This window comes from Nasonia vitripennis, assembly GCF_009193385.2.
Source record: "Nasonia vitripennis strain AsymCx chromosome 2 unlocalized genomic scaffold, Nvit_psr_1.1 chr2_random0004, whole genome shotgun sequence".
Classification (NCBI taxonomy): domain Eukaryota; kingdom Metazoa; phylum Arthropoda; class Insecta; order Hymenoptera; family Pteromalidae; genus Nasonia; species Nasonia vitripennis.
The window spans coordinates 844,951-857,037 of NW_022279610.1; the positions used below are offsets into that span (position 1 = coordinate 844,951).

The following is a 12,087-nucleotide window of genomic DNA, read 5'->3' on the forward strand; positions in this document are numbered from 1 at the left end:
CCATAATAATGATCAATTACGCAAACTAACAAACAACACGAAGGCGATTGTAATTTCACAAAACACTGAACTGATAGCGAGCACGTTGTCCTAGCGAAATGATTTGTCTTTTGTTATTGCCTGTCTAGCAGAAAAAACTTGCACTTACCTGCACACCCCCACTACCACCACTCGTATGGAACTTTTTAAATAATAATTCTAGTTTTCACACGTCCTACATTCTTCGTGGCAATCACATCACTAGCATGCTAAATTTCCCGAAATACATTCATTGAACAGTTACAAACTAATATTATAGTTATATAAATAAAAAATGGCACGTTTTCACCTTAAATATTAATCTTCAATTTTATTTATTGAAACACGCCAAAAACTAATGCTAAATTTTGAAGATTATCAGACTACGACTATATATACTATATTATAAATAGAATATTACATTTTTACTGTCATAGTTTATTAATTTATATAGTTATAAAATGAAAAAAAATTCGATGTCAGTCGGGCTTGAACTCAAAATCTCGGCGCGGCAAAACGAGTAGACACGCGCCTTAACGCTCACAGCCACCGAAGCTCTTGGGAGAGATAACACGAAAGTCGCATATGATCATCGGGACCAGAAGGGCTTAATCGCAGTAGTTTAGGCTTATGTTTGAATGTTTGTTGTGTTTAAGTTTGTTTATGTATAATAAACTAGGTTTTAAATTAGCTTAATAGTGATTCTACTTCTATTTCTAAGGGTCTAAGCGTATAAGCGTTCGGTAGAAGAGTCGCATATTTATATTGTATATCAATAGATTTATCACAAATTTAAATAGTATTTTTCGTCATAAGGGGGTGTATATAATTTAACTTTTTTGTTATTAATATCAACATGCAATTATTAAAAAAAAGTTAGTAAACTTATCTACGGTTCGGTGCGTTAATATTTACGTTTTTATTTATTCGCAAGTCCATCTACTTGTTTATTGTATAGTATGGAGTGAATTTGTCATACTCCGATGATAAAAAAACAACTTTGTTTAATTAAATAAAAAAATATTCGCGTTGTCGGTTTCGCGACTCGCTGTCTCGATCCGCTCAGTTTGCTGCGCATGTGCAAGCGTTGCTCCGCCCATTAGAAAGAGACGGACTGCTCTCGTTAGAGCAGTCTCTCTCTCTCGCACCGGGAGCCACTTTCCTCCTATCTCATCCGCGGTCTATACTTATTATGTCTATGGCCGTACTACGATGCATAGCGTCCAAATGCATCGTAGACGTTAGGTCAGTGGTTAGAGCTTCCGCTTGTTAATCTCAGGGTCCGCGGTTCAAGCCCGCGTCTACTCTTTTTCGCTTTCCGACTCGTCTCCTCTCCGTCCGTTACACTTGACATCCCTTTGTGCGGTAGATCGTCGGTTTAGAACCCGGCTAAACAGATCTACTGAGCGTTCGAACTCACAGATACCTACCTTACCCTTGACAGCACTCCACCAATAGACGCCCCAGATCAAGCCCCTGTAAGTCTTGAGTCTGAATAGATCATGCGTGGACGCCCCTAATCTGCGTGGTAATGGAGCCTGCAGTCTTGTGTCCGAACATTGCCGAAGGCCGAGACACAAGGCCGAAGAAAGCAGGAACTGACTATCGGTAAGGAAGTGCGCGAGCCGAGGACGGCTCGCCTCAAAGGGGTGTGGTGTCACAGACGCACACGTCTGCAACAAGAATAGCGAAGACGAGTCAGCGATAAGAGTCCGCCGAGCCGTACTCATAGACATAATAAGTATAGACCGCGGATGAGATAGGAGGAAAGTGTCTCCCGGTGCGAGAGAGAGAGACTGCTCTAACGAGAGCAGTCCGTCTCTTTCTAATGGGCGGAGCAACGCTTGCACATGCGCAGCAAACTGAGCGGATCGAGACAGCGAGTCTTGATCATAGGCATGTTCATATTTTACAAATAGCGAATTAATCGGTAACGAACTCATTGTGTAAATAATGAGCTTTTCAAGCACATTTTTAACATAAAAGGAGCTTTGAACACGAAAAACTTTTTCAGCTATTTCACAGATAGTTATAACATCTTTTGATGCGGATATTAATTTGCCATAGGTTTTTCGCCTTTGAAGTATCGATAAAACTTCTTCGGTTTCTTCTGTCTCTAAACTTTTCAAGCATAGTTCGCATTGTATTTTCTTTTTCACCACTTTAACAACGGCGCCACTAATGTAAGCGATTATTTCTGAAACGTATTCGCTTAAATACAACCGCGGAATTTTACCGCATATCTCTTGCAATTGCAAATCATCGACATCAATGTTATTTTCGCAATTTTTCGTTTCCTTGCCATCGCGAACATTGGGTTTCAAAAGGAGCGTATCGTCGTCTGGTATACAATTTGCGCTTAGGGGAACACTGATGCTTACATGAGAGAGTAATTTTCTATACGCACTTTTAAATTGCTTCGTCGTTGGGTTATTATTAAATCCGCCAAAACGTCGCACGCAAGAAAAAAATGTCTCTAAATGATCCTGCGATAATTTAAACGTGAGCAAAAATGACATGTTTTTATTTTCCAAAAATAAATCTTCGGCCAATTTCACGGCATTTTGTAAACTTATAATTAGACCCAAAAATCCAGTTCGTTTATTGCTTTTTATAATACTTATATCATTAATTTTTAAACTTTGTATGTAATGAATGTTTGCGTCGGCTCGAATTTTGATTTCTTCTAAATTTGTTCGACTTATAGCAGCTTTCCCGGGATTTTTATTAAACTTGTTTTTCGAATTTAATAAATCAAAACAGTCATTTATTACTCTGCAAAAACGAGCAGTTGCACTAGCACCTTCGAATTCATCTAACTCTAGATCAGTTTCGCAAGTTTCTAGGGCTGCCGCGACACTTGAACTCAATGTTTGAGCAGCCAAGTTTACTTTCATTTTTTCGTTCTGAAATTCTACATGCCTTCTGCGTATTTTGGTCGCTAAATGTAGTCCTTCTTTTTCTTGAAGATCAACTAACGCTTTTATGTACTTCCAGCTTATAACTTGACCATCGCCGTCAATAATATTCGTAGAAGCTACTGTATTTCTGGCTAACTTCAGCATATGACAACCATCTAAAGAAGCATAAATGATCTTGTCATTTACAGGATTTAAAAAAAATGAAGTTGACGTATTGTCGTAAATTTCGGCACCCAGATTTTCCACCATGCTGATATTCGAGGAAGCACCATCAAATGTAATGTTTCGAACATCGATATCACGCATATGGCATTCCATTAAAATCTCTTTCATAAGATTACTTTTTTCTACTCCACACAAAGCGTTAATTAAGTAATAAGCTACAGGTATTTTAAAATGGCTGTTTATACAAACAAGCATAAAGACGATGGCATTCGTAGCTTCTGGAGTGTTATCATTCACTGCACAGTCTCCTTTACCTAAATCAACGCAGCCCTCGAATTTTCCACTGTGTTTATCCCATTGCATGTGTTTTCTTATTGCCATTACATCAACAGTTAAATTAAAATACAATTTCTTATTCTGCATATCATTCTTCTTAATCAAATTTGAGACTGCTTCCAAAGCTTCTGTTGAAATCCCTGGATTATAATTTACTTTTTTCAACCAATCACGTAACGTGGCTGGATGAGGTAAAACTTTCAAAAAACTTTTTCTCACATAGTTGTATCCGCTTGGTGAATAAAAATGTAGCGTCATGGCAACATTTTTCAAGTCCTCCGGAAACTGGCGAACTTTTTTACCTTTCAACATAGCGGCAATCAACTCTTGCACATGAGGTGGAAGCGATACCTATGGAAGTACACGATGACAATGTTCAAAGAACGAAAGTAAATAATCAAACCAGTTTTTATACATTTTTGCAAAAAACGTTGTTAGTCGCGTGTATCCCAAAAAAAATCCAAATACACAGTTCTCTAAATAAGATTAAATAACTTACATTTCAAAATTCTCCAGCAGTGTCCGACAAAAAATTCATAGATTTCAAAGATTTAATCAAATTTTTAAAATCTGTACATTTCTTCTTTAATCGACGATTTTTGCGCCGAGTATTCTTTAAGTTTTTCGATTATATATGACGTACTTTTGAAACTTCCATTTTTGCGGAGATTTGAAATCGTCTTGCGTAAACCATTCTGTGCTCTTATTAATAATTAAGCCATATCTTTTTCTTTTGCTACTGGTTTCTGGTTCACACTCAGCTTTTCTGTAATTATTTAAGGATGATAAGTACAATGAAGTTACAATCAATATTGATATATGTACATACTGTAACGTGCAATATAAATGTGCATGCACGTCTGTATATTATATATATATATATATATATATATATATATATATATTTATTTATTTATTTATTTATTTATTACATGTACGCGTCTGATTTTCGTACCGTTTTCTGTTTTTCGGATCATTATGATTTTCTTCTCCAATTTTAACATTAATGCAGTTTTTATCAGCCTTTTTTGTGCTAGTACTACTTTCTGAACTAGTCATCAAGTCTTCGTTATTACAAACCCTCGAATCTTCGGTGCAAGCTGCTTGATCCGCGTCGCTTCGAATCGTACAATCATCGCAATCATCAAGTGCGTGGTCAGAAGTATTCAAAGTAGGTTTGTCCAATACGTTTTTCACTTTATCATTTTCGCCGTTGTTTGTTATCGATACTGCTCTGCAATATATGCAATAAAATTTAGCGTATAGTATAGAAATATACCGATTTCATTTATGTTTTATTCTTGTTACATTCTGATTAAATATAACAGATATACGTGTGCGTTATGACAATGAAATTATTTCGATATAAGTACTCACGAACAAGTATTGCTCAAATTGCAAGAAGGTACTGCAGTCCTTTTTATTTTTCGTCGAGATGTTAACTCTGTCTGGATATCAAAAAAATGTTGGGCAGTAAAATGATCGCTGCATACTGCCGCTGACTTTGCTACTGAATCTTTGCCAATAGCTTGCAACCACAATCCCTTTCTTTCTTCCGATGTTGGAAACCTATATAATTAGAGAAACGTTTAATGTACCTTTTTACCCGTTGTAAGGACATACACTTTCATTTATTTCTGTCTCAGCTAATTTAAGTAGCGCACACAAAATATTCACTTACCCATGAAACGATCTATTTTCATCCAGCTTCATCTGCTGAACACCACAAACACAACAAATACGCACCATAATAATGATCAATTACGCAAACTAACAAACAACACGAAGGCGATTGTAATTTCACAAAACACTGAACTGATAGCGAGCACGTTGTCCTAGCGAAATGATTTGTCTTTTGTTATTGCCTGTCTAGCAGAAAAAACTTGCACTTACCTGCACACCCCCACTACCACCACTCGTATGGAACTTTTTAAATAATAATTCTAGTTTTCACACGTCCTACATTCTTCGTGGCAATCACATCACTAGCATGCTAAATTTCCCGAAATACATTCATTGAACAGTTACAAACTAATATTATAGTTATATAAATAAAAAATGGCACGTTTTCACCTTAAATATTAATCTTCAATTTTATTTATTGAAACACGCCAAAAACTAATGCTAAATTTTGAAGATTATCAGACTACGACTATATATACTATATTATAAATAGAATATTACATTTTTACTGTCATAGTTTATTAATTTATATAGTTATAAAATGAAAAAAAATTCGATGTCAGTCGGGCTTGAACTCAAAATCTCGGCGCGGCAAAACGAGTAGACACGCGCCTTAACGCTCACAGCCACCGAAGCTCTTGGGAGAGATAACACGAAAGTCGCATATGATCATCGGGACCAGAAGGGCTTAATCGCAGTAGTTTAGGCTTATGTTTGAATGTTTGTTGTGTTTAAGTTTGTTTATGTATAATAAACTAGGTTTTAAATTAGCTTAATAGTGATTCTACTTCTATTTCTAAGGGTCTAAGCGTATAAGCGTTCGGTAGAAGAGTCGCATATTTATATTGTATATCAATAGATTTATCACAAATTTAAATAGTATTTTTCGTCATAAGGGGGTGTATATAATTTAACTTTTTTGTTATTAATATCAACATGCAATTATTAAAAAAAAGTTAGTAAACTTATCTACGGTTCGGTGCGTTAATATTTACGTTTTTATTTATTCGCAAGTCCATCTACTTGTTTATTGTATAGTATGGAGTGAATTTGTCATACTCCGATGATAAAAAAACAACTTTGTTTAATTAAATAAAAAAATATTCGCGTTGTCGGTTTCGCGACTCGCTGTCTCGATCCGCTCAGTTTGCTGCGCATGTGCAAGCGTTGCTCCGCCCATTAGAAAGAGACGGACTGCTCTCGTTAGAGCAGTCTCTCTCTCTCGCACCGGGAGCCACTTTCCTCCTATCTCATCCGCGGTCTATACTTATTATGTCTATGGCCGTACTACGATGCATAGCGTCCAAATGCATCGTAGACGTTAGGTCAGTGGTTAGAGCTTCCGCTTGTTAATCTCAGGGTCCGCGGTTCAAGCCCGCGTCTACTCTTTTTCGCTTTCCGACTCGTCTCCTCTTCGTCCGTTACAGAAGTACGATTTGTCGACGGCGCAACCCTATATACTTTGAAATTGGGTTTTCTTAACCTTAAAAAAAATCTCGAGAGCATTTAAATCATTACTATTGCGCGTATGCGCAATCTGTTGGTATCTACTTGAATATATTAACCTAATCTTTCATGATTAACCCATTAAATTAAAGCCCATGCTAAGACTGGTTGAGATAGCGACAAACAAACTGTGCTATCCTTTGCATAAGTGAAAAATAAAATATACGTATTTTTTCTTGTCATTTGCAATTGTTTATAACAAATTATTTAAACAAATTACAAAAAAATTCATAATTTTCAAAATCTGAATGCGGAAATCGATTCTGGGGGTAAAATTGAGACGAAAACTCATATAACACTTTTCTGTCAGAGGCCAATTAGTTATTGTAATGTAGGAAGAAACATTCGGCCTCCTGAGAGTGTTTCAAAAAATCGTATAGAATGAAGCTAATTATTGTATTTATCCATCAATATTCACATGAATTATTGTAAATATGTTCGGTGGGATTGAATTATTGTTCATTGCCGTGTCCTACTTCATGACTTTTGCAAACAGGTATAGAACATTTCTCACAATACCATTCCGTTCTTGTCCGACATGTTGAAATTCCACATTTCCTAACACTTATTTGTCAATAGTTTATTTCTACATAAAGATCTCTTTTCTTCTCTATAGGGCCATCCGCATCGGGCAGCCATCTTATCTAGCAGAGCTATTCATAAAAAATGCCGATAGAACATCCGCGAGGGGCTCTGCTGTCAGAGTTCTCGCCGAACCGGGCTAGCGCACCGACATGGGCCCATAATCCTTCCGGGTTAGTAGAGCGCAAGTTTGGAATGCGATACCAGACCGTATCAAAAACATAGCTTCCTTAAAATCCTTCAAATCAGCCATACGGAATTTTATCATAGAGAATCCTGATTTTACGCATGTTCAGGCGCTCTTATTGTTAGTCTGATCGGAAAATCTGCGCCTCATCCTGCTACTTCCAAACTACCTGCCACCGCTTAGTTTTTAAGTGCATAAACCTAAACTAACATTGCAACGACTTACTGTGACTACGCATAGCTCGACTAAACTATGCACTCTAGATTATATATAGCACGCTTTTAGATTAGATCATGTATAGTACCATAGGATCGCGCTATAATGAACATGTATGTCTAAAATTTACTCTGTATTTATATTTTGTATTTTTTTGTATTTTGTATTCACGTGCAAATAAATTATATCTATTCTATATCTATTCTATTCTCTCTCCTCTCGTACAAGCACTAAACATAAAGTTAGCTCTCCGACAGCTTTGACTGACTACCGTCCGATCTCTCTACTCTGTTTTCTATCCAAGGCGCTGGGGTGGCTGGTGCACAAGTTAATCTCTGAATATCTTGAAACAAGACTTTTCCCTGACAACTTCCAAACTGGCTTCCGCACTGTCCACGGCACACAGTCCGGCTTGATTAAGTTGACTGATAATGTCAGGCTTGGTATAGATAAAAAGAAGATCACTCTTCTACTTCTATTTGATTGTAGCAAGGCGTTTGGTACTGTGTGTCACCTCAGACTACTCAGAGAGCTACCCTCTTTTAGCTTCTCTAAGGAGGTTATCCGCTGGCTTGCATCTTACCTCACGGGAAAAGAACAGGCCGTCATTGGTAACAACAGCGAACTCTCCACCTATTTACCATTAAACACCGGTGTCCCACAGGGTTTAGTTTTGGGTTCTCTGTTGTTCGTGTTGTACATCAATGATATTGATTTCTGTCTAGATTTAGATGTGTCCCACCTAATTTATGCGGATAACCTGCAAATATACAGCCAATGCTACCCTGAGGAGCTTGATTCTTGTTCTGTCAGGATGAGTGCCAACCCCGAAAGGATGATGGTCTTACAGCGGAGAAAAAAGAAATGGTCATTTTTCCCCGCTCGAGTTTTTCACACACGCTTGGAATAAACGATTTTTAACGCTCATTTCTGGTGTGAAAAGAGGTCTATTTCATCCCTAAGTTGTGAAAAATCATTATTTCAATGTCTTAATTCAACAATTATTTTCTTTCAGGTTTCAAAGAAAGATGGTTCAAGTTACGATATAACTTTCTTTTTTATCATAACACAAACGAATTTGGACAAGCAGATGGAATACAGCCATCTGGAGTCATTATTCTCGAAAATTGCAATATAAAACCAGATGTAGTCCGTGAAAGTTGCTTTGCATTTAGTATTGTTTTCAATGATGAACCTCAAAAATGTCACATCTTGAGTGGCAGATCTGAATCGCAAATAGAACAGTGGATGAACGCTATAAAGCAAGCCAGTTATGGATATTGGCGATCTCAGTTAATCGTGTTGCAGCAAATATTGTGTAACAAAACCGGAAAAGATCCTTTACTTATGTATCCAAGAAATAAAGGTATTATAAGAGATGAAGGTTGGAGCCTAAAACAAAATTTTAAATCACACCTGAAAAGTTTAACTTTATCAGCTACATCCGCGAATACAAACGAAACAAATCTTATCGATTTTGTATGAAATACATTATTATATATATATATATATATATATATATATATATATATATATATATATATATATATATATATATATATTAAATACATCTATTTTCTTATGTGTAAATTTGGTGATATTATTTTTCTCCTTTTTTAAAGCACATTTAACACTTAATATTCAAAACTTCTTATTTTGATTTCTCTTTAACCGGAAGTTACAGCTCTGTCAATCAATTTAGCATTGTGTTTTCTTAAAAATTTATCAGTCTTTGCATATGATTTTATTTTATGAATAATAAAGATTAATTAGGCTACATTAAAAATTGTATAAACTGTTTGTAACTCACGGTAGATACATCTTCGAACTATTTCCTAATGGAGGTCTAATTTTATTAAGATTTGCTTAGAGTCGGGACCGAAGTGATTTGTTCTGGAGATGTTTGGCAGCAGTAGGGCCCAAAATCAGCCCTCCTTGATGTTGGCGAGATTTGTTCCACCTAGATGCCGAAAATTAACCAGTGAAAGAAGCCGTTGAATCTGAGCTTTCCCTCACTTACGCTGAATTTTTGCATCTCTCCTTCTACGCATCTTCGGTCAGGCCCTTCGATCCGCCTACGTCCTCTCCTCTATGACTATGGTTCAAGAAAATACTGCTTCCGACGCGCACGCCAACTTGTGTAGAATTTCACAAGCATTTCATTCATTATTTATAAAAGTTGAATAGAAAATTGTATAAAATAATCTATGTTATAGTTTTAATGCTTGTGAAATTCACTACAAACTCATAGAGACAACATCAATAGAGCTCTTATGCGCATTAGTTTAAGAAAATATAATAAATAAACGAATTTACTATTGAAACATATACATTTATTTTTTAACATCTTTAATATTTATATTCCAACTTCTTTCTTTATATTTAAAATTTATGGAATTTGCAATGCATCGACATAACAACCGTAGCTTCACACCGACCGACTGTTATAACTTTGCAAAATGATATATTTTATTGTAATAATCGTAGCTTTACACCGACCGATTATCGCAATTTTGTTATGTATGATAAAAATAAAATAAACAAATAGACACTCAATCCATTAATCAATTATGCACAAGAAGCGAACTGTATAAATCGAAAAATATACAGTTTAGTGCTAAATAATTAATAAATAGACCGCATTATCAGTTTATTGTTTATAAGACTATGACTATGCTACAAGCTGCAAACAAACTATGCATTTATATACATTTATGTAGAACTATCTTACCAAAACTGTTGCTAAAAGCGAACGTATGCAACTCGAAAACTGCATAGTTTATACAACAGCCTGATGTAAGATAATTTTAAATGAATATTTCGCATTTAACAGAATAAAATATTCGTATTTTGAAAAATAACGGATAATTCCGGGATCGGTATACAGCTGCAAGCGTGCGTATTCCCGAAACAAAAAAAGGTCCGAGCCTTGTCATAGGCTGTTTTAATTACGGTCGCTCTAGACGCTGCCGATATCTTAGGCAAACGCAGCTGCTCATCATAAAATTGCACTCAGTCCGTCGCGCCGATAACTTTCTCCTACTGAATAATGCACAGAAAAACTTTATTATCGCTATTGTAGTGCATCCACTGATGTCTCTCGTCGATGCGCCCAGCTCTAGAGATTTACGATAGGGCTATCTGCCGTTCGCTTTCTCTCTTCAGGCTCGTATTTCCGAATTTCCTCTGGACTCACGTACGTATTTATACGTCTTAAAAATTAAAATTTAAAAATTTCAAAAATATTTAAAAATCGCAGGATGCGACAACCATTTACCAATAAACCTGCTGATTCCGTCACGTTTTTCTAATTGGTGTTTGCCAACAAATGCTCAAATTTTAAAAATAATAAAGTATTATATTTTCACATACAAGTACAAAATAGTTTAATTTTCCTGAGCAAGAAGTATGTTGCCTGAATGAAGCGAGTAATCAACTTGCAGACTTAGAGTGACTCAGGCTTTGAATAGCAGTTGTGCATTGAAAAAACTTCAAACATCCGTATGTTGTAAGTTCACCACAGCACTAGATCTTATTCGATTTTTAAAAGCTGACTGCCATCTTGCCACTTATCTATATAAACTTTAACAAAAATTGGGTGTTACGTCATATGACGTATATTTAAATTTTAATGTAAGAAATCTGAAAGTGATCTAAATAAGTGGAATAATAAAACAAAACTGCTGAATATAATTTATTTAGAACACTTACCAGAGTCGCATGATACTTCAATATGCAAAAGAAATGTGGGTCACGAGTCGAGGTCCAAAATACTTACTAAGTATTTTGTTACACGCGTGCAATTTATCTTACCTATATGTGTGGAATTGAGGAATATTGCGATGTGTTAAATAAGCTTTAAAAAGCGAAAATCAACAGTTCGTAGTCAATCGCGGATTCCGTATGCCTCTCTCCGGCGATAAGCGGTTATTTTACGCTCCGTTTAAGCAAACGTTTATCAAACGTTTATAATATTATATACTTCATTATTTCAACTTCAACCTCGATATACATTTTTAATATATATTTTATTGAGCGATCATTTGTATTTCTAATTGCTTACTAAGTGAACAACACATTAATAATCTCACGCAAGGATTTACAAGAATAGTGTATTTCCTTCCGTTCGGAACCATCTATAGAACACGAGCAGCTCTGATCCAGACTACAAGCATCTAACAGTCAGAAAAAAGGTAGGTATAATTCTCTATAATAGCTACCAAAAGCCTTCGCACTATATATCATTACGTTTTTCACTTAAATTAAATAGAGTTTAGGACGTAAAAATTGGTTTCGATACCTAATAAAAACCTATCAAAGATTAGAAAAACGTTTGATAACAATCTTATCAAACCAATTAACAATCAGTTCCAATAATAAAAATCAAATTTAAACAAAGCTACCAGCAAAAAATAGAATCAATAAAAAAACCGCTACCAATTCTTTGGCACGTGGCTTCCTACAACATTATGT

At 35.7% G+C, this 12,087-nt stretch overlaps 2 protein-coding genes across 4 annotated transcripts in view; one reads left to right on the forward strand and one right to left on the reverse strand.

Moving 5' to 3' along the window:
• LOC107981889 overlaps nt 1-12,087 on the reverse strand; it is a 1,212,633-nt gene that overhangs the window by 777,739 nt on the left and 422,807 nt on the right. The window lies entirely within an intron of this gene.
• Nucleotides 1-12,087, forward strand: part of LOC100679390 (pleckstrin homology domain-containing family J member 1) — a 152,474-nt gene that overhangs the window by 35,204 nt on the left and 105,183 nt on the right. Inside the window, exons 2-3 of one of the 3 annotated variants that reach the window (XM_003427891.5) lie at nt 8,630-8,980; nt 9,475-10,170. In XM_003427891.5, coding sequence (XP_003427939.1) covers nt 8,630-8,980; nt 9,475-9,530 — 407 coding nt within the window. In that variant the 3' untranslated portion in view covers nt 9,531-10,170. Of the gene's footprint in view, nt 1-8,629; nt 9,121-9,474; nt 10,171-12,087 lie in introns of those variants that run through there. The other 2 variants (XR_004226762.2, XM_016989117.3) reach the window with 2 other exon arrangements.